The following is a 24,063-nucleotide window of genomic DNA, read 5'->3' as shown; positions in this document are numbered from 1 at the left end:
CTCGTACTCCTAGCATCTTTCTCTTTCCCTCGTACTCCTAGCATCTTTCTCTTTCCCTCGTACTCCTAGCATCTTTCTCTTTCCCTCGTACTCCTAGCATCTTTCTCTTTCCCTCGTACTCCTGGCATCTTTCTCTTTCCCTCGTACTCCTGGCATCTTTCTCTTTCCCTCGTACTCCTGGCATCTTTCTCTTTCCCTCGTACTCCTGGCATCTTTCTCTTTCCCTCGTACTCCTGGCATCTTTCTCTTTCCCTCGTACTCCTGGCATCTTTCTCTTTCCCTCGTACTCCTGGCATCTTTCTCTTTCCCTCGTACTCCTGGCATCTTTCTCTTTCCCTCGTACTCCTGGCATCTTTCTCTTTCCCTCGTACTCCTGACATCTTTCTCTTTCCCTCGTACTCCTGACATCTTTCTCTTTCCCTCGTACTCCTGACATCTTTCTCTTTCCCTCGTACTCCTAGCATCTTTCTCTTTCCCTCGTACTCCTAGCATCTTTCTCTTTCCCTCGTACTCCTAGCATCTTTCTCTTTCCCTCGTACTCCTAGCATCTTTCTCTTTCCCTCGTACTCCTAGCATCTTTCTCTTTCCCTCGTACTCCTAGCATCTTTCTCTTTCCCTCGTACTCCTAGCATCTTTCTCTTTCCCTCGTACTCCTAGCATCTTTCTCTTTCCCTCGTACTCCTAGCATATTTCTCTTTCCCTCGTACTCCTGACATCTTTTCCCCCTACTCCTGACATCTTTTCCCCCTACTCCTGACATCTTTTCCCCCTACTCCTTAGATCTTTTCCCCCTACTCCTTAGATCTTTTCCCCCTACTCCTTAGATCTTTACCTTTTTCTCTTACACCTTAGCTCTTTCCTTCTACTCTCTCTCACTTTTCCTCCTACTCTCACTTTTCCTCCTACTCTCACTTTTCCTCCTACTCTCACTTTTCCTCCTACTCTCACTTTTCCTCCTACTCTCTCTCCCTTTCCCTTCCTCTCTCTCTTTCCCTTCCTCTCTCTCTTTCCCTTCCTCTCTCCCTTTCCCTTCCTCTCTCCCTTTCCCTTCCTCTCTCCCTTTCCCTTCCCATTCTACTCTCTCTCTTTTCCCCTTTTCCTCTTTTTCTCTCTCTTTTCCTTCTCCTCTCTCTCTCTTCCTTCTCCTCTTCTACTCTCTCTCTCTTCCTTCTCCTCTTCTACTCTCTCTCTCTTCCTTCTCCTCTTCTTCTCTCTCTCTTCCTTCTCCTCTTCTACTCTCTCTCTCTCTTCCATTTTCTCTTCTATTCTCTCTCTCTCCCTCCTACTCTCTCTCTCCCTCCTACTCTCTCTCTCTCCTACTCTCTCTCTCTCCTACTCTCTCTCTCTCTCTCCTACTCTCTCTCTCTCTCTCCTACTCTCTCTCTCCCTCTCCCTCCCTCCCTCCTACTCTCTCTCCTACTCTCTCGCTCTCTCCCTCCCTCTCTTTCTTTCAACTCTTTGTCTTCATTTTTTAGTCGCTGCCAAATGTATCATTCTTTTTATTTTTATTGAGTTCCATCATTTATCAAATGACAGTGTAAATAAAGTCTTTTCTCTCATTAAACATTGTCTTCACTCTATTCTATAAATCTATCATAAAACTGTTTCATTTTACTTCAAAGCTTTCAGAAATGAAGGGGCCATTTTCTAGGGCTTCATCTCTACATTAGATACATAGTTATCAGAATATCGATGATAGTGTCTAGTAGTCAAGTTTCTCTCCCATAAGACTATATATATATATAGGAGTGCATTTTTATGTGACTTACAAGACTATTTCCTGTAATAGTTTGTAAGAAAAAGACTTAAAGAAGAAAGGATGAACAAGGGTTTACTGTAAAGAAACAGTTTATAGAAATATATTTTGCAAACCTACATCATGTGATTTAACCCCCCCCCCTGCCTAAAGTATATAAACAAGGTAGGTAATAGAGAATAAAATATGTCTGGAGAATACAAAATCGTATACTACTCGTCATTTTGTGCTTTTGATTCTATGTCTTCAAACATGCAATATAACATTAGTTACTTTTTACCGCTCTCCCTCGAACCAGGACTACAAGTACTTTAACAGTGAATGCTCCAACAAACTGCAAGCACTCGTCAACCAGACAAGCAGCTAAATCCCACCCCTTCACAGTAGAGATCTCTAGATGTAAGAGAGCCTTCTACTCCAGTAGTTTCTTCCCCAGAACCGTTAGACTTTGGAATTCCCTTCCGGTTTCCTGCTTCCCCAACTGTACTGACATGCAGAAGTTCAAGTGTAATGTGAACTGACATCTTGTTTCCTAACTCCTCACATAGTACCCCTGTAGATTATGTCTTGATAGTAGCCCCCTACATCAAAGTGGCAATGTGTCTTGTTTGGGGTGAAAAAAGAACAAACATGTTACAATGATTTGCCATGATAGCTGTCATTAGGAGCGAATCTTCCCGTGAATCAAAGGACTTTTTCCTATAATAATTTGTAAGAAAATTGTTAAAGAAAAGAAAAAAAATCCTTTTTCAAATTTACTATAAAGAATGAATTTATATGAATATTATAGACACAGTTGAATGTGTGTGGGCAAAAGTAATAACTATGAATTCCATCTTCTGTTGAAAAGGGTCAAGTAGAGTTGCTATGCGTCGCCTGCCAAGAGTTCTTTCTTCTTTGGGTAGCTGTAAATCTGTATAACTGCATGTCAGGTGGCTCACATTCTTTACTTCTGTGTGGTATAGTCATAGTGAATGCTTTATGATTTATTTCCAATTGTTCTTTCTGGAATATGTTCCCAAAACTTGCTGCTACATTCAATATTCAACTTTTACAGATCGTCCGGTGGAGATATTTATACACTCCATTGTGTCACATTGTATTGTAGCCCCCGCCCCCCAACAGAACCTTACAACTGAATATCGGGTGGCTCATATTCTCTACTTCTTTGTAGCAGTACCTCCACTTGTGATTGCTGAGACCACTCATCCACTTAAAAATATTTGTCATCAAGCCTTATCTTGAGCAGCCATTATAATCCTCTCCAGATCACAGTGACGCGATCCTCTTTCTATCAAGTTTATAGAATTAGATTTACATATGGATTGCCAGACTCTTGCTTGTAATAATTTGTAAGAAAAGGAATTAGAATTAGTATGCATCGGTGACTGAGTTATTTCTTCTTTGGGCAGCTGTAAACCCTTATGTGATAATAGCTGTGTTTGAAGTGTCTAGCCGACAAGTTGCAGGAGACGGTGTAGGTGTCTTACTTCATGGCTGTCTGGAAAGCCTTAGTCTGTTCTGCAAACTCCAAAGGTCTCCGGATGAAATTATAGAAAGGTTCCATAGAAAATGTTAGGCCTATAGGCATTAAGTGACTAAACAGCCACACTAGCATTGCTCTCCATGATAAGAAATAAATACAAATGTCAAATCTTGACTCGCTTTGCCTTTTGAGGCATCTGTCTGTCGAGGGCTAAGCTAAAAAAAAAAAAATAAAAGCCAAGTAGCTGACTATATATTCCCTTTTTATTAACTATTACACTAAGGTGTATAGGAGGGTCCCACTCCACTTACCCTTGATCCTCCCCTTATAATGCTGAGTGTTTAATAAAGATGCATCAAATACCATTTTCAAGTCTTTTGTATGACTCAACCAAGGGTTGAACCTCATTCTCCCAGCCCATTAACAAACAATCTTAGCATTATGCCAAATGGACCAGGAAACAAACATTGTTTATATATCCATTAATAGGATCTTGACCAGTCTACCTGTTTTTAAGCAGGAAAAGAGTAAGCAAAACGGGGGATGTGTTAGCTGCTGATATTAAAAAAATTTTTTTTTTAAGGAATTGTAAATTGTCAAGTAATGAAGATGTGCTCAGAGAGTGTATAGTCAATAAACGGTATGAGAGAATCTAAGTTTATTACTTTGTGACTGTCTGGAAACTGACTGGTATGCAAAGCAAAAAAAAAGGTTCTGTAAAAATTGCTATGCCAAATAGCCTGATTGGTCATTGTGTAACCAAATAACCTCATTAGCGTTTATATTATTTAATTAATTGGAATGCTCATTAGAATTATTCTCCGCCGGAGTAAATAGACACCATTGCTACTGTAATGATTTCATTGAAGATGCAGTTTTGCAGTGATGTTCAATTCCATTTAAGTTTAAATGTAACTCCTCTAATAATTGCAGGTTGAAAAAAAATTTCAAGAAAACTATGCCTCATATGGGATAATTATATACTACTCGCAACTTTCTCAGTAACCTTAGTCGGTAAATGATATATCACACCGAGTTACATCTTACCGAGTTGACCGGACTTTATAAACACTTTTGCTTTGCAACAGATCATGAAAATGCCTCAAGCCTGCTCTTGACTGGCCAAGCCAGTGTCCTGGATATGACCTTGAACTATATCTGATGGTGAGGCCCCAGCTTGCGGGCTTTGGGGAGTGTAGAGCCACCCTTTAATTGCCATTGCTTCCAGGTTCACTCTGACCCGGAGTGGTGGTACCTGTTAGGGTCCCAACTATGGGTTAAATAGAAACTGACTTGAAAAAAACATATATTATATAAAAACATTTTTCTTCAAAATAACTGGATTTGGCATTAAATAACCTGAAAAGGGTTGATATGCTGTAAAATAACCAACCAACCAACCAAGCCAAGCCAGCAGGATATCGGATCAAAATTCCTGATACTTGCATATTGGTTTCTTAAAAGGATATTAAAAAAAAAAAAGATATTAAAACGAACTTCCGGTTTTTATCTGTGATTTTCTTTATATGTTGTGAACATTGAATGACTGCTGAAGACGATTTTAATGAATCTCCAGCTTAATTTTCTCTTTTTTCTCTTGCAGAATATATTGGTCAGAATAGAAGACGACGATATCTACACTGCCATTGTTGCAGACTTTGGTCTGGCAGCAAAAATTCCCGATCCTCTGTAAGTATTTTTGACAATAACACTGTTAAATTATTAACTATAATAAGTACATAGAAGATATTGCCAATTCCGCTGCAAAGAAGATAAACTCCCTCTACCATGCTAGAAAATTTCTCATATTTGCTAGTGTATGAAATATTGTTGCCATATTTAGGAAAGAGTCTATCAGGCATGTGTAGATAGTGTGATGATATATTTAAGTGAAACTTGGTCAATGAGGGTTGAGGACATATGTTGCATGGAGAAATATAAGCATGATACGATGTATGTGTATTGTGACTCTTGAAAACAGACTCCAATCTGATGACCTCAGAGGAAGATTAAATCTGGACAGTAGAAACTTTGTTGGTATAGTCACATTGGATGAATGAGGATTTTTGAGTTAAATGTTGTAGAACAGTTAAACTAGCAGGGCCAGATGGCAGGAGAAGGCTAAGGTAAATATGGGGGGTGGGAGTGATACAGATGGATTTGAGAAAGAGGAATAAAGATCTGTAAAGAGATAGGTTGGTTTGAAATCGATTTTTAAAGGTTGCCCAACACTTGTAAAATGGATATTAAACTGAATATGATGATGATCGTTTGCATTATTAAAGAATATAGAAAAAACCTTTACATCAACAAATGTTGATTTACTCACATTTAGTATAATAAGATAGGTATTGCTAACGAAATCAGTTTTAAAACATAAAAAAAGATGTAGAAGAAAGATTAATCAACATGCATATCTAAACACTATAAGCTGAATCTTGACAAAAACAAAAAAGAATCAACAATGATAAATGTTAATGTTCAATTAGATGGAGATTGCACAATATGAAATTACAATGAATTATTTATTATTAATCAAATGTCCAACACAGTATTGTTTCATGATTGGTTTTATGTTGATGATCTTAACGATACCATTTCCCATTTGCATGAATTAAATCTATTTCAAACATAATGAGCCAACCAACGGTCAAATCACACAAAACTCTTCTGAACGGGGTTGTGGAGTTAGAAGGTATGACTGACTCTTAGAATTCTAAAATACCCGACTACGGCTCCTTATTTAAGTCTTTCAATGTCTAAGACAGTTGACTCTTTACTGATTTCTAGTATCTATATATTAATACCGTTGTACCTTTAATGTAAATATGTGTTACGGTTTCCAGATTATAAATTATTCGATCAGGAGAACCTATTTATTAAAAAAAAAAGGATAGAAGCTGATAACATACTATGAATATTGTTAGTATATAGATATATTATTAGTATATAGATATGCTAATTTAATGTTTGCAGCATGTTATAACCCCCTATCTTGCATTTTAATAAATAATATCTCCCGATCACTGAAGACGCAATGTAAAAAAAAAAAAAAATTTTTTTTTAAATGAGGTTGCTTTTGGGCAGTATGTGAAATTAAAATATACCATCTTGGTCTTCTGGCTAGGATCCAAGGGTAGTATCTGTTCTGTCTAAAAAATGACATAATGATATTTGGGTGGGTGGGGGGGTTCTGTTTGCACCAGATGTCCATACAATGAAAATAGGTCACAGACTGCTATAAGGATCTCGAGACAAAGCGTAAATAAGCAGATATATTCTGACACAACATTAACCAGATTATGTAGCTATTTTTACAGTTCTAATAAAAGGGCTACGATAATATCACAAAGTTTCCCTTCATGTCCAAAGAATGCCCAGCAGCAATATATTACATATGAAAGATGCTACTGTGGAATCTCCACAGGTCCGCTAGTTCGTATGGAAACGATTCAGACTTGTTTTGAAACTTCTAACTTGGACTCTAAAACTCTAGTTTGAAATAATGTTTTCATTTCCAAACATGCAGATGTATTAATTATTATATTAAAGCTGAGTAAATCAAAGTTTGTTGCCCTAAGGATTTTCTATGTATTTTAACCACACAAAATACAAGCTAAAATATTCCCATGTTCAGGATTGAGTTATATTCTAGAAAAACTTCCATTTTAATTTGTTTAATTATGCTATAATTTGCAATTGACCAACAAAATGACCCATTTCTATTTTTTAAATTTTAATTTGTTTAATTAAATTACGAGGGGTGTGCAATAAGTAATGCCCCTGACCCACTTCCCATAGCAATAGAGCAACGAAACTTGGCACAGTTATTAGTCTTTCTCTACATAGGAACCACCCAGAATTATGCATTTCTCCCATCGTTTGATGCATGGAGACCGTTTTTGTAGAATACCTCAGGTTGGTCCTCCAACCACGACGCGACTTCAGAAATCAAGGCTGCATCATCTGGGAAGCGCTTTCCTTTCAAAAACAACTTCATGGCTGGGAAGAGGTGAAAGTCAGAGGGTGCAAGGTCAGGAGAGTGGGGAGGATGTGGAGGATTATATAACCACACGCCCGTGCTTCTGATCTGGCGACATGCGAGTTGTGGATCGGAGCATTGTCCTGCAGGAGGAGGGTACCTTTGCTGATCTTGCCCCGCCCCTTGATTTTGATAGCTTCCCTTAGTTTCTTCAAAAGTGAAGCATAATAGACTCCTGTAATTGTGGTACCCTTTGCCAGGAAATCTGTCATCACTACTCCGTCCTGGTCCCAGAAGACTGTGAGCATGACCTTGCCAGCGGAGGGCTTCACCCTTGCCTTCTTTGGAGGTGGTGAGTTCAAGTGCTTCCACTGCATTGACTGGGCTTTGGTCTCTGGATCATAGTGATGGATCCAGGTTTCATCCTGTGTAATCAGTCTTTTGAAAAACTTTGACTCATCTTCTTGGCACATCTCTAAATTCATCCTCGAGCACTCAACGCGTTCTTGCTTCTGGAATGGTGTGAGCAACCTGGGAATCCATCTGGCAGACACCTTATGCATATGCAAATGGTCATGAATAATAGTTTCCACAGACCCTGTATTACTCTTGACATCTTGGCCTATTTGGCGAATAGTAATTCGCCGATCTTCCAAAATGGCAGCCTCAACTTGATGGACAGATGCATCATTAATGGCAGAAGGTGGGGGAGCGACCAGGTCTAGGAGCTGTTTCCACAGACTTCCGGCCACAATGCCAGCGTTTTACAAGGTCATATGATGGGGCATTATCACCATAAGTTTCTTTCATTTCATAAAAAGTCTCCTGTGGTGTGTGTCCTTTCAAATACAAAAACCGGATCACTGCTTGACATTCAACAGGCTCCATTTCACACCTGACTCAGTTCAAACAACTGTAAAACAGAAACTACAATTAGTTCAGAGCTGTAATTTGCCACATAATCCGTAGAGATATAAATCATTGCACATGCAAAATTTCAGCTAGATCAGACAACAGGAAGTGGGTCAGGGGCATTACTTATTGCACACCCCTCGTATAATTTGCAATTGACCAACAAAATGACCTATTTCTTTCTAAAGTTTTGTTAATCACTTTCTACATTTCTTTTTCTTCCTCATTTACAGTCTATTTTCATTCTCTACAATACAGCATATTCTTTTGAAGTACATTCTGTAGTAAAGCTCCAATTTGGGAACTTTACAGTGTGTGGAATCGTCCTTCAATTATTCTCTGGTGTGTCAGTACTTGTTAGGGTCTCATCAGTTGGTTAAATGGAATAACCTATCGTTTACAAACTATTTATTTACAAAACATTAAACAACTTTGAAAGACAATAAAACTTCCTAAAACTCTGAAGATATCATTCAAGGGGTTGACATGTTGCCAAACAGAAATTAACGATATAATTAATAATAATAATAATTTTTGACGAAAAATTATTCCCAAATAATATTTATGTAGTGCTTTCTGCTCAGAAGTATTACAGGCAAAATAAACAAATATGTACAAAAAAGATGATACACTTATTACTAGTATGGGTTAGCTTGGTGGTTGAGCTTCAGACTCAGGACCCTGAGGTCTTTGTTTCGAATCTCACTAGGTTCAGCCATGCTAATGAGTCATATAAAGGCGAAACAGATGTCCATGGATAATTATATATATATATATATATATATATATATATATATATATATATATATAGAGAGAGAGAGAGAGAGAGAGCATGACCATAATCTTCGTAACTGAGAAGGAACAGCAGAGTGTGTCAGTTACATGAACCATGTAAGTTGTCCAAAATGATGTTTTTATAAGTTAAAAAAAATTTTTTTTTTAGAATAAACATTTGAGGAGTATGTGACTAAATATGCAGCAATAACATAATTTTGCAGACTTGTTAGTTGCAATATGAACAATATTGTAATGGATACATTTTGAAAAGTAATAAATCAACTGAGAAGACTTGGTATTTGTAACTTGGAGAATTATTATACTACACTATATATATATATATGTATGTGTGTGTGTGTGTGTGTGTGTGTGTATATATATATATATATATATATAGAGAGAGAGAGAGAGAAGCAGGGGAGCCTGGCGTTGCCCAGGTGTTTGGAGGTATATGTTGAGCAAAAAAAAAAAAAAAAGTGGTAGTAGGCAGGCAGGCTTGAACCCATACCACGAAAGAGAAAAAGAATGTGAAAAATAAAAAAAAGAGGATAGTGAATTAAATGAGTTATTAATTAACTTTTGCCTGGGTGGAGGATATTGGCACAAAGACGAAATAAAAAAATAAAAAAAAATAGAGGTAGAGGTGGAATCGAACTCGAAAACATAATGTAATTAGCCTTCCTCACTAACCATTATGCCATAGTGGATAGTGAAATCAATGAGTTGGTAATTAACTTAAGAATGATAGGGGTCGGTGCAAAAATGAAAGTTGCTTTTTAAACTGGCTGAAGGCCAGTTAAGCTTTCCGCTCTCTGTCGTGGTATTTATTTGCTTCCTCACGAAAGCAAATTAGACACAACGTCGTTTTTAATGTTGGAGAAAACCAGCTCCCTCCAAAACGGGGGCACTCTGGTAGTATTCAAATGAATAGTAATTGTCTCAGTATGAAGGGTTTCACCTACATTGACCAAGGACCAATTACAGAACAGATGCTACCCGGGTGGAGGCCGGAAGTTGGCAGTTGCGTTCGATTAGTTTTGCTTTATTTATACAAAAAAGACAAACAAACACTTGAAACAAGGGGATTTTTTTAAACTCTATCAAAAAAAAAACGATAGAGATGATGTCCGTTTGTGAATCTGAGATATTATAATCTAGGAAGTATAAGAAAACTTCTCCCAGGATCTAACCAATGTAAGAACCCTCAGCCAAAAAGCCTTTCATGGACATACACAAATGCTTGCATCCATTTTGTTATTTATATATTAGACTACCAGGGGTACCCGGCATTGCCCGGGTGTTTGGAGGTGTGTGTGCTCTTAAATAAAAAAGAAACGAGGGGGGGGGTAGGATCGAACCCGAAGCCCTGAGGTGAAGTTTGAAAATAAAATGTGAAAAAAACATGAACCGTTCGGCCAGCCAGAATGAGTTACTGAAAGATGTTTGAATTTATTTAAGTAAGAACCAAATTGACAGGTGCCCGCACTGAAGTCGTAGAGCATTATGATGATGACTACGACGACGACGTAAGCAATAGCTATTCAGCAAATGAGGTCAATGACCAGGTTTGTTTGTTATAAGTGAAGTAAAAAAAGAAAACATAAAACCGAACATTAAAACTTAAGCGGGGGGGGGGGATCAAAACATCGAAAAAAAAAACACACAAAGAAAACTAACCTAAGGCAAACGAACGATGTTAAATGTAAAAATCGAAAAAACAAAAAAGAAAACAGAAAAACGAACACGTGAAAAATGGCTTAAATAAGCCTGTTTCGATATTAAAATTGAAAAAATCAGTGAGTACCCGGGTGTTTTTGGGTGTCGCTAAGAATAAGCGAAGTAAAAAAAAAAAAAAAAAAAACAGAAAAACGAACGTTATGTGAAAAATGGCTTAAATAACACTGGTTCAATATTTAAATTTAAAAAATCGAGAAAAAAAAAGAAGACATCTCACACCACGATTTGAACCCAAAACATTTAGATAATGAACCAACGCGCTAACCAACTGAGCTAACACAACGTACATGAAATTTAGTCAGTTCTTCAACTATTTAAAGTAAATCAGGTCATGACATTATCTTGAGGGGACCGTTTTTGTTGACCCCCCCCCCCCCCCGTCAAAAATTGTCGATTTCGGGGTGAAAAAATGAACGTTTTTGGCCAATTTTTCGATATTTTTCGGGCGAAGGATGAGCCTTCAATATGATACCGAGTTTGTGAATTTTCGTCATGTTTGTCGAAAGATTTTAGCGAACACACATACAAACATACACATATTTTCGCTTTTATATATATAGAAGATAATGTCACTCCCTACATGGGGATCATCACATTGGTGAGAGAAAGTTAAAGGCTTCCAATGACTTGTATATTTTACTGTGATAAACACTCAAGAAGCAAATTTTCTTCACAGCTCCATAGCGTTGAAAAATACACAAATGATTTAAAATCCCATTTAAAGTTATCCCCATGTGATTGCAAAAAAGTTTAAACTATTAATCAGACCAAAACTCAACATAATTTGTTCAGTTAAAATGTTACTTTAATTTACATTTTTTTTTAAAGTATTGTGTGTCAATGGCTTCAAAAGCCTTCAACTTTGAATACATTTGCAAAAAATATGAAACCCAGAAATAACTTTCTATTCAACAGTTTAAAGGTTTCCAAATTCTTCACAAATTCCAATGTACCACAAAGTAATATAATTGTTATTTCAATACCCACACACAAGTACAGGCAACAACCTTGGTAGGAGTTAGTATCCCCATGATTCTGAGAGGAAAAAGAAAATGAAATACTAACATCTTATATACGACATAAAAAGAAACTGGAATCTTAGGAAGATCTTCATCATTCTAGTAATTATAGGAGCAACTGAACTCTTGTCAAGAATTAAAAAAAAAATAGCTCGCGAATATACCCGGTGAATCAAGTGCACGAGAGTTATAAACAATTACACTTAAAGATGACGGCTAGAATCTTAAGATCTCTCGGTTGGTAAAATAGTGGGTGAAAGTCTGACATCTGATAGAATGCTCCATTCCTAGCTAGAACAAAATAAGAAAATTAGAAAAAAAAAATGGCCAAATTATTACATGTTATAAATATAGGAATGTATATTTTATCGTGATACATACTGTTAAGTGTTGAGACATTATGTTGAACAAAGATGGCGGCAGTAAATCAAATCGGTGAAGAATCAATGCCGTCATAATCTCAAGTGTTGAGTAATTCTTAGTAACAAAGATGACGGTGAAGAATCAATGCAGTCACAATTCAGTTGTTTTGAGACAGAGGTTGGCAGCGAACTGAATTAAATCCAAAATTCGATATTTTTTATAATAAAATTGGAAGCTTCTGCTTTGTTGGTTCTCATAACCGTGGTTATAAAAACGATCATCGAAATCCTTGGAATCATACCTTCATAGATAATCAAAAACATTTTAACACATACATATCAAGGTTTCTTATTTTCTGAAATTGTAATAACGTTGCATTTTTATACCCATAATGTACAATCTTTTTTATATAAAGGAAATGATTGTCTATTTTGATGAAATGATTAGACAACTTCTCGTACATATGTATGTGTGCATTTTCTTTGTGACTGTTTAAGAAGTAAACGTAAATTGTAAAAAGTCGCATGCACAGATATTTGTATGCCGTTGTAGAAAGTTCATTGAAGAAGTTTTCTGAACAACGTTCTGAAGTTTTCAAAGTCACCTTCAATTAAAAAAACCTGTCAAACTGTTACTATGACTGCAAATTTGAAAGGTGTTCATGAAGAATATTTTGTGTGAACGTCTAGTTTCAAAAGTTTTTACTTTTGAAAGAAGTATGTAAAAACAACAATTATCCGCATTCATATCATGCATTTCAAATTTTAGTAATTTGAACGAAGTAGTTAATATGTATAATAATGAAATTGTATTAAAAACTTATTCTTTGAAACAAAATGCCTTTTACAATTTCCAATTTTAACAAATGGAGCAGTTTCATTGGATAATCATATTTGGTGATTATCCATTAAAAATAAACAATGAAACTTGGGAAATGTCCGTTACTGAAAAAAATTATCAGGTTGGATAAAATATGTAATCTATGAAACACTGTTGTCACATCTGGGCAGGATGCTAGAAAGGACTTATCCTGCCTTGATAGAGTTCAAAATAGACTTCGTAGCCTCGTAACAGCTGTCCTTTTTTCTTCCCTGTAACCTCTTTCTCACAGAAGAAATTTTGCGAGTTTGTCTCTGCTGTATCGTTATTTTCGTAGCAGGTGCTCGACTGAGCTCCAAAAAATGTCCCCCCCTCGCCAAACTTTCACAAGAAACACCCGTCTAGCAGAAAACACCATCACTAATTTCCCCCACTCTTTATCTGTGCCTAAACCTAAACGTAGATTCCATGAGCAAAGCTTCTTTCTTAGAACTTTTCTTTTTTTTTTTTTTTTTTACACAGTGATCACCACTTATCAAGGCCCGGAAGCCACTCAGGGATAAGGGTTATTGCAAGTACATCACGTTAGTGAGGAGATTTTATGAAGTGTTTAATTAGGGGGGCGGTTCATTAGGAATTTGTTAACATTAGACTTGAAGACATCCAAGTTGTAGTCCGGAGGGAAGCAGGCAGACGGAACAGAGTTCCACAGGCGTGCAGTTCTAAGAAAGAAGCTTTGCTCATGAAATCCGCGTTTTGATTTAGGCACAGATATAGAGTGGGGGAAATTTTTCACAGTGGATTCAGCTAGACGGGTGATTTTCGTGAAAGTTTGGCGAGGGGGGACCAGGGATTGGAGTTCAGACGAGCACCTGCCATGAAAATAACGATAAAACAAGGATAGGCTCGCAACGTCTCTTCTGTGGGAGAGGGGTTGCAGGGTAGAGAAAAGGGCATCCCCCACTAAACCACGAAGTCTATTTTGTACTCTGTCAAGGCATGATAGGCTGTTTTTGGCAGCTCCTGCCCAGATATGGCAACAGTATTCCATCCTTGGCCGTACTTGGCTTTTATATAGATAGAGAATTGAATCAGTAGTGAGATATCTTCTGGAGCGGTAGAAGGATCCCACCATCTTTCCTGCGACCTTGGCAACAGACTTGATGTACGTGTTCCATTTCAGATCAGGAGTAAAGGTCAAACCCAGAAGCTTGTCAAAACACGGGGCCTCACCCAGACGAGAGCCATCCATCACAATTGATGCCAGCTGGGGATCAGAGCGTTGATGATGTAAGGATAGGAGTTTGGTTTTAGATGCATTAAAGGTAACTAGCCACATCTTCCCCCACTGAACCACGCGCTCGAGATCAGAGGAGAGAGAATCCGAGAGAACTTCGTCATTTACAGCCTTTGATGTGTTGCCGTAGATGGTCGTGTCATCAGCATAGATGTCAACGAATGATTTAAGTATGTGTTTAGGGAGGTCATTGATGTAGATCAGGAAGAGAGTTGGGCCGAGGATTGACCCCTGAGGGACTCCAGCATTTATATTGCAGGCCTCCGATTTTTGTCCATCTACCACTACTCTTATGAGCCTATCGGAGAGAAATGATTTAATGATTGAGAAAACATTTCCAGTTATACCGTAGCTGGAAATCTTGTGAAGTAGACCCTTATGCCATACTTTGTCAAAGGCCTTTGATATATCAAGAGCAATTGCCCTAGAAAGGAAGCCTTTGTCAAGAGATTCACTAATCCTGTGGGATATAACCGTCAGCACATCTGCGGTAGATCTTGCAGAGCGGAAACCATATTGTGTGTCACTAAGAAGGTTGTTTCTGCTGAGGTGGTTGACTATTTCTCTATTTAATATTGATTCCAGTAACTTACTCATAACACAGAGAATACTTATTGGTCTGTATTGAGAGGGAGATGACTTATCACCTGAATTCTTAAATACAGGGCAAACTGATGAGGTCTTCCAGGGGGTCGGAAAGCACTTCTCCTTAAGGCAGCGCTTAAATAGTTTCGTAAGTATGGGAGCAAGTTCTGGTTGAAGCTTTTTTAACACTATAATTGGGATGCCATCAGGGCCAGTTGCTTTACTGGAATCTAGGTTTTTTATTAGCTTGGCGACCTCATGCACGGATATTTGTATATTACCTAGCTTGTTCTGTGTTATAGGAGGAAATATGGGGAGTTGATGGCCTTCGTCGCATAGGGTAGAATTAGCTGCAAAGTTCTTTGCAAATAGTTTGGCCTTGTCTGACGCTGACGAGATAACCTCTGGTCCATTGATAATGGTTGGGATAGAACGCACACTTCTGTTCAGGATCCTATTTGTTATTTGCCAAAACTGGTGGGAACCAAGCCGCTGATCAGCTACCTTGGATTTAACAGACTGGGCATATAGCTCTCTTGCATTTTTTATTACTCTGTTACAGTGGTTGCTGGCAGTCCTGAAAGCAGCTTTAGTCTCAGTGCATCTATTACGTTGGTAGTTATGGAAAAAGTGATTTCTGTGCGCGATAGCAGCAGCACATTCTGGGGAGAACCATGGCTGGCTGTTAGGTTTTTGTTGGAATTTTTTTGATGGTATGAATTGGTCTATGCCTACAATTAACCATTCGGTCAGATCTGATACTATAGAGGACACTTCCTTTTTAAACATGGAGTGCAGAGGTAAATCAGATATGAATGTACGGAAGCTATCCCAGTCAGCCATAGAGTAACTGCACGCCTATGGAATTGTCTTCCGTTTTCCTGCTTTCCAGCTGTCTATAGTATGGTTGTCTTCAAGTCTAACGTAAACAAGTTTTTGATGAGCCGTTCCAGATAAGTTTACAAATTTACCGAATTTCCATTACTAACGATTACTATATTGTCCAATTTCTACTGTACACTCTTTAACCCTTATCCTCGAGTGGCCTCTTGGCCTTGATAAGTGGTGATGCCTATGTAAAAAAAAAAAAAAAAAAATTAGAATTTTATTTTTAGTTTGTGAATAATATTTTGTATGAACGAAAACAGAATTTTAATTGTTAAACATAAGCGTAGTTTTACTTCTACCAAGTTTCAGTATGCCAAGTTCTATAATGAGAAGACAATAATTCATCAGTCTTAATTATTTAGGTGATGCAAGTGTCTCTTCCAACTATTTCGTGGGAAACTCAATTGAATGAGGATCATGAGAAGGACAGCTGAGTCAAGGCACACTTGCTTACCTATTCATTGAATCCACTTAACATATATCTGACATTTGTTGAGAAGCCTTAATCAAATAAAGCCGGACAATCTTCGTGCACTTGGTCTAATGATGTTACACAGAAAGCAGGAGAGAAGTATCTGGCTCTTCAATCTATCCTGACCAAAAACTGGATACCTTACATGACGTGATGGATAAGGAAGTTTAATCAGCACCAAGTGATCCATGATTGAACCAATTTCATCTAATATTGTTGCGTTCTCGGTTGGCTTCACACGCCATCTTTTTAGTTGCACTCTGGCAGTTCTCTTCAGAGTAAATACATGATAGCAAATATATTTGAATAATTATATAGTATTAAGTAATAAAATTACACGTTAAAAATAAGACTAGGTTTAAGGCTTTTAAAAATTACTCTAGAATTGTCCACATAAACTGATGACGCAACAGATAAAAGTGCTAAGTATAATTAGTTCTTAATAACAGTCTTCTAGAAGTCAAAGGTTCAATCCTCAGTGTGTGCAATACTAATACAATGACAAATTACTTAACAGAATGATAATAAGCTACCCCCATAAATTAAAAACAGTCTGTTCCAATTTAACAAATATTCCAGAATCCAACAAAATGCACCCGAAAAAGGTCAGAGGTTACATTGGCTTAAATACCTAAGAGTTAGACAGTCAGTTTTTTAATGTATGAAAAATCCAACTCCCCAAAACAGGATGCACTTGAAGAAAATCAGAGGTTACATCAGCTGAAACGTAAGAATAACATTCAAGCTGCGATCAGTAATGCAATTATGCAAAATTATCAATTCTCATCTAAAAATTCCAAAATATTCCAAAACATAATATTCCAAAACATAAAATGATTTGGAGGTTTGAGATGCATTCGCATATCAATATTATTGTTGGTTGATTTTCAAATCAAAACAGAATTTTAATTGTTAAACGTGCAGATTAGATGGATGTATTTTTTTGATGCGACTATGCAGCTCGATTGAAGGCCCTGTCTGCCATATATCACACTTCTGTTTGAAATGGTATTTTCATCTCTAAACATGAATTGAATGGACGCATTAAAGTTCAGTTTATTAAAGTTTGTTTCCCAAGGAATTTTTCCTGTATATTTTAATCACACAAAATACGTGCTAACATTCTCCAGATTAAGGATTGGGTTATGTTTGAGAAAAATTTTAATTTTAATATGTTTACTTAAGCTATAATTTGCAATTGACCGACAAAATGACCCTTTTTTTTTTAATTCATGTAATGAAGCTATAAATTGCAATTAATTGACAAAATGACCCATTTCTTTCTAATGTTCTGTCTCTCGTTTCCTACGTCACTTACAGCTTTATTTTATCCACTTGTTTCTCATTTGTAGTCGATCATTCTTTTCTCTTTCTCTCTTAATTAATAGTTAGAGATGATTAAAGAAAGGAAAAAAATAAAATAAAAAGATTGAAATTCTTCCCATTTATTTGCCTCTCCGCGAGAGAAGAGTTAAACACAAGGTTAGTTTTTAATGGATGGGGAAAATCCACTTCTACAAAAAGGACACTGGATCAGGAAAAAATTTTTTTTTAATTGTCTTAGTCTGGAAGGATTTCTTCTCAGAACAGATTCTACACTTGAATCCATAGTTTAGAGAGAGGAGGAGAGAGAGAGTGAGTGAGAGTGAGAAAAAGTGATTAATTTAGGATATTTTTCTTTTGGCTTTTGCAAACTCACTTTTCCTCATTCAAACCTAAGCTAAATGGCTGACCAAAAGGATCACTTTTTCTCTAATCTTATTTTAGATGCATCCATGTGTCTCTAAAAGAGGCTCTGTCTATCTGTGTGTCATACTTAAATTTAAAATTAATGTTTTCATTAGATTCATAACAGATGAATAGACCGATGGACATATTTACCATCTCATGAGAGATGATCTCTTCTCTCCAGCCCCTTTCTCACAAAAAAAGATATTAGTCTTTTTCTACTCTGTCCTTATTTTCATGGATGTTGTTCGACTGAGCATCAATTTCAGGTACCTCCCTATAAGACATTCACAGCAAGAACTTGTCAACTACCACCATTGCAAAGACCTTTACTTTCTACCACAAAATTTCCATAAACAGTTTCTTTTATAGAACATAAAACAAGTTACCACGGGATTGCTTCCTTACAGGCTACAACATGGTCACCTTAAACTCTAAAATAAATATTTCCCATCTTAATTTTGTTTAATCCATTCATCAATTTCAATCCTCGTGATATTCTTCATCATTGAGCAGACAATAAATCCATCTTATTGATGCTCTCATAATGTATTATCAAATGTCTCATTAAGCCTTGTGGTTTTTAGCTTTGATATTGGTGACACATTAGTAAATTAAAATAGATAATTGGACAGATCTAACAATGCTATTTCAAACTGAAACATGTTGGGCCAGTGAAAATGCTGTTTCGAACTGAATATTTGATGTAGAAATTAGCATTTAGAACTGAAGCATGACAAATAGATACACAGAACCTTTGCCGCTTATAGATATATATTATAGATTATATTTAAAAAAAAAAAATGTAACAGATTTCAAGCAGGCTTGAAAAGTCAGAAGATATATGGTCCGATTCCTAACATTGAAAAATTTCAGACTCTGATTCCTAGTATTCGTAAATTACCACATGCTATCATTCAGAAAATTCTGGTTCCACTTCCTGTGAAAAAGTATATTTTCTGGTATTTGGAAAATTATGCCTCCTGCGATTTGGAAAATTATGCCTCCCAACTCATGGGAATCAGGGAAATTCTTCCTTTGTCCCAAAGATTCAGAAAATTTCACCTCTGGTTCCTGAAATTCTTAAAATTAAGGCCCCCGACTCATGGAACTCATAAAATTGTGAATTTTAAGATTTGTAAAATTCTGTTTCCGACTCGTGAGATTTGTGAAATTCTCATTCTGATTTCTGGGATTTGGAAAATTCTGATTTCAACTCTAACTCCTTATTTAAATTTTTTTGAATATGCACTAATAATTGAAGTGGGATTTTTAAATCAAACTTTGACTTTAGCATTTTTATGAGTCCAACCTTGATTGCATATATAATTAAATTTAATTTTTCTTCCCCCTACAGAGACAAAACGCAGCTTCCCATTGTCGGTTCCCCGTACTGGATGGGTCCAGAAGTGCTGAAAGGTTTACCTTACAATGAACGAGTAAGTAATTTATATTTTTTGTTAGGTGTGCAATTAAGATTAACAATAAGAACCGAAATAGCACTCCTAAGAGTGCATAGCTGCACCAAAGCTATCACAGCTATCAGTCAAATGATAATTCTCTGAGAATTGATTTGGTTGGTCTATTTGATGTCAAGACAAAATACTTATTGTAAATGATTCATCAAAGACCAGTTATAATACTAGGTTGAGAAACTGGCGCAGTCTATCCTTCTCTTGAGGGTAGATGGGACTCTCTAAAGCCATGGTAGGTACCCCATCTAGTGATGGCGTCACAATAAAAAATACCCTTGATAGCTCTAGAGAAGCATCAAGTATTCAGCTACTGACAAGAATTGAATTACACTACAAAACTCGTGTAGTGAGTTTGATCTCGGCTACGGTCGTGCTGGATGGATGGATAATTTTCCCTATATCTTCAGAGAGGTGAATTTTTCCATGGTATTACAGCATAAGGAAAGACAATAGAATTGACCAAATTTAAACTTGGCTAGCTGATTCCATAGTCCATTACCAAATGAAATCCTGTAGCTAATGACTGGGAAAAAGTCCTAAGTAATTTGCAATTGGGCCCATCTATGTCATGTGTGTTACACTTCAGAAGAGTTTTTGGTGATAAAATTTATTTAAAATCTTTCTTATCATGTTTTACTCTGTTTTCTTTTTCATTTATGTAGTCTGAAGTACATAAATAATCCTCATACCTGTAACCATGTTTTCTAGAATAGTCTTGTTTGCAGTGTCATGTGCATTGCATTCATACATGAATACTATTTTGAACATTTTAAAAAATTGTATAAACTCTACAAATTCTGCCTTTATTTAAAAAAAAATGTTTTTTCCTTATTCTTATTTTTATGGAGTTTTCTAACTATTACAGGAGTTGTTTAGTAAATTTTTATTCATTGAACCCCTGAGAATTAAGATATTGCAAGCAATTTTGTATTTGAAGTGTCAATTGCAAATTATTTAGGACTCCTACCCAGAATGAGAACATGCTGCCTCTATGGATTAAATAAAGAGTTCTGTTTGAAATTTCATGCAAATATCTATGGATTAAATAAAGAGTCCGGGTTGGAAATTCATGCAAATATCAAAGTTCAACAAGATACACATGAAGATGGTCAGAGGTTACATCAACTGAAACGTTGTGAACATAACACTCAAGATAAGAACAGTAATCGGAAGAATCTAAATATGAATCCTCATTTTGATCGATGTAACTTCAGGCCTTCTTCAGGTGCATCTGGAATTTTTATGATCAACTCTGGAATCGGCATGGAATTTTGAACTAAACTCTTTATTTGAAACTAACGTTGCCCAGACCTAAAAAAAATTTGTGACAACAGCAACGAGGCGGAGACGTTGCCCGGTCGTTAAAGTTTTTTAAATGGGACTTGGGTGGCATTAGCCAGAAGTGAAACCGAAAGCAAAATTAAAATAAAAAAAAAAAAAAAAAATTAATGCATGCATTGAACTCGCATAACTCAAGTATGCAAATGAACATGTTATTGATGAGCTCAGAAGGACACAGATGTCATAATGTAACAAATTTAGCTTTTTAAAACGGAAGAACATAATGACAGTGCATGCATGGTATGTAAGTCACATCAAAAGCAAGGTTTTTATCTGACACCCTCCTTAAACAAAGCAACATATCTACACAAAATAATCAACAATTCTTTTCTAATTTTTCGATATTTTTGTTCAAGAGATCACTCTTTCTGACGATACTCTGTTTGTGTCTATGTGATGTGGATGACAAAAGTTTCTAGCAAACATACAAACACACACACACACACACACACACACACACACACACACACACACACAGACGTTTGAGATTTATTTAATAGATTTCACACAGATTCCCTTAGTTTGATGTAAAAGATACCCAAATAATTGAAGGTTTTTAAAAATCATACTAGAATTGGCCACATGGATCTAAAGTGCTACGTATTAATTAGTTTTAAATGACAATCTCTTGAAGGTTGAAGGTTCACTCCTCAGTACAGCTGATACCAAAGAATATAATTAAGACTTCTACCTGGTCATGGCTAATGGAAAAAAAAAGCAGTTTATTCCCATTGTCCATTTTAAATTACATACAGATTTTTCAGTGACAAGGTTCACTCAAAGAAAGTCGGACGAAACTTTGAGACTAACATTCAGTCCAACAATTCTAAATAATACGAATCATCAATCCTCATCCAAAACGTTAGCAATACATTATTTCGAAAAATTCGAGATACACATAAAAAGATTGCTTGATTTCTTTTATTTTATTGTCTAATCATTTTTTTTTCTATTCATGCAATATCAATATAAAAATAATTGATTATTGACTTTTAAATTCAAGGTGAAAGCTTTGAAAATTTTATATCTATTTTCTGATCAAAAATCGATCTGGAATTTTGTGATGCCATCTATTCTTTAATTCTAGAATTTCAAAGAGTTTCTGAGAAATAACATGAATCTCAGCTTGATGACAAGCCTCATCCTATTAAGAGTTGAACCTTCAAGTTAATTCTGATCCTTTTAATTATTGTGCAACTATGTAATGCTAAAAATCAGTTGGAGAGAAAATATTAAGTTTGCAAAAGTAACAAATTTTTATTGCTATAAGAAAGTTTACATTTACAAGTTATAAACTGGAGATCTTCAGGAGGCAGATTATGCAAAAGTTTCTTTAGGATTGAGTTAAGAAAATGGTTTCAAGTCATACACTAGAAAATGCCTTACTTGCTAGGATTTCTCTACAGATGCAGGGACAGAATAACCCAAGGTGATCGTTTATCTGAATAGTCACGACATGGATTTTTAGTAGAGACCATTTAACCAAGTTATGGTCCTAATTTATCACTGAATACTCGACCAATTTGTTTTGGGTAGTTCTGTTATGAATCAAAATTTCCAACAGCATAGCTTAGACATTACCATATTGGTATCCGCTTGCTATAGTAAAGGGGAATTAGACTTTTAAAATTGTAAATTTTAATTGGTCTAAACATGCTAGTTATATGTGAAAAACGTGAATAGTGACCAAAAGGACATGACAGTACTATCACTCAACAAACAGTTGGTATTCAACTATAGAATCAAGATTGAGTTGAGACTAGATAAATAGAAAATTGTCTAAAATTTAGCTAAGTAGAAGACTTTATAAATTTTAGCTGACACCAAGAAGATCAGCTCACTTATGGCTGATAGACTTAAGAGTGGCTCACTTTAAGCTAAGATCAAAGATTAGCCAACTTTTTCCGTCTTTTAGCGGACAGAGTGGAGATTGTCCGTCCTTTAGCGGACAGAGTGGAGATTGTCCGTCCTTTAGCGGACAGAGCGGAGATTGTCCGTCCTTTAGCGGACAGAGCGGAGATTGTCCGTCCTTTAGCGGACAGAGCGGAGATTGTCCGTCCTTTAGCGGACAGAGCGGAGATTGTCCGTCCTTTAGCGGACAGAGCGGAGATTGTCCGTCCTTTAGCGGACAGAGCGGAGATTGTCCGTCCTTTAGCGGACAGAGCGGAGATTGTCCGTCCTTTAGCGGACAGAGCGGAGATTGTCCGTCCTTTAGCGGACAGAGCGGAGATTGTCCGTCCTTTAGCGGACAGAGCGGAGATTGTCCGTCCTTTAGCGGACAGAGCGGAGATTGTCCGTCCTTTAGCGGACAGAGCGGAGATTGTCCGTCCTTTAGCGGACAGAGCGGAGATTGTCCGTCCTTTAGCGGACAGAGCGGAGATTGTCCGTCCTTTAGCAGACGCACTGAAGATTGGCTCACTTTTAGCTTGGAGTTAAAAGGTTGGCTTAATGCTTATTTAGGTTAAAAGATTGGCTTCATTTTAGCTGATCAATAGAGGATTGGCTTTATTTTATCTGAGGATTGAAGGATTGGCTCTATTTTAGCAAAAGAATGGAGGATTGGCTATATTTTCACTGTGGAATGAAGGATAGGCTCCATTTTAGCTGAGGAATACCAGTATAGCTATATTTTAGCTGAAGAATAGATTATTGGCTCCATTTTAGCAGAGGATTAGAGGATTGACTCCAACTTAGCTGAGGGGTGGAGGATTGGTGCAATTTTAGCTGAGGGGTGGAGGATTGGCACAATTTAAGCTGAGGGGGGGACGATTAGCTCGATTTAAGCTGAGGAATGGATGATTAGCTTGTAGCAGAAACAAATAGAACTCTTTTCTTGTGCGTCAGTGCCTCCCCTGACTGTGCGATATGACACATACTGACCAATCAGAGGCATAGCGCAGGGATCTTCCTTACCCCTTTAAGGAACTATAACTGCTTCTGTCCAGGACAAGAAAAACTCTTCCTTTTTCCGACGCGACATAAAACGCTATTTTGCACCACCACCACAAAATGGTGACAACCGAACGCGAGACGAACAAGCTTGCCTCCTATGCCACAAGTCCACAACAAACTGGCGCCCGACTGACGCGAAACAAACAAGCATGGCGACCCTACCTTTTTGAAATTGTTTTGAGCGAGATGCGCGTTTTATTTGATAAAGAAAAAAACGAACTTTTCAACAAGAAAAACGAGTGAACTGCTACCGACAAGGACCTCAACGAACAACAATGACGAAACCCTTCGTTAGACTCAGCAGAAAATAAACATGGAGCTGTTGACTTCATAGCGAATTTAAAAGAAAAATTCGAGCTCGACAAACATTTTTCACAGTTTCCTGACATTACCCTGCAACAAATGCGAGGAGCAAAATCACATAGGCCTATACACATTCCCTCCCGCACAGCAGACGCAACAACAAAGAAACAG

At 36.9% G+C, this 24,063-nt stretch overlaps 1 protein-coding gene across 1 annotated transcript in view; it reads left to right on the top strand.

The window, feature by feature from the left end:
• LOC145295935 (dual specificity testis-specific protein kinase 2-like) overlaps positions 1–24,063 on the top strand; it is a 386,563-nt gene that overhangs the window by 319,936 nt on the left and 42,564 nt on the right. Inside the window, exons 5-6 of the mRNA XM_080141816.1 lie at positions 4,846–4,931; positions 19,179–19,260. Coding sequence (XP_079997942.1) covers positions 4,846–4,931; positions 19,179–19,260 — 168 coding nt within the window. The remainder of the gene's footprint in view (positions 1–4,845; positions 4,932–19,178; positions 19,261–24,063) is intronic.

Source organism: Euprymna scolopes, chromosome 16, assembly GCF_053919585.1.
Source record: "Euprymna scolopes isolate OS-2025 chromosome 16, ASM5391958v1, whole genome shotgun sequence".
NCBI classification, from domain to species: Eukaryota; Metazoa; Mollusca; class Cephalopoda; order Sepiida; family Sepiolidae; genus Euprymna; species Euprymna scolopes.
The sequence above is the reverse complement of the archived record's forward strand: the minus strand, read 5'-3'. Positions and strand labels throughout refer to the sequence as shown.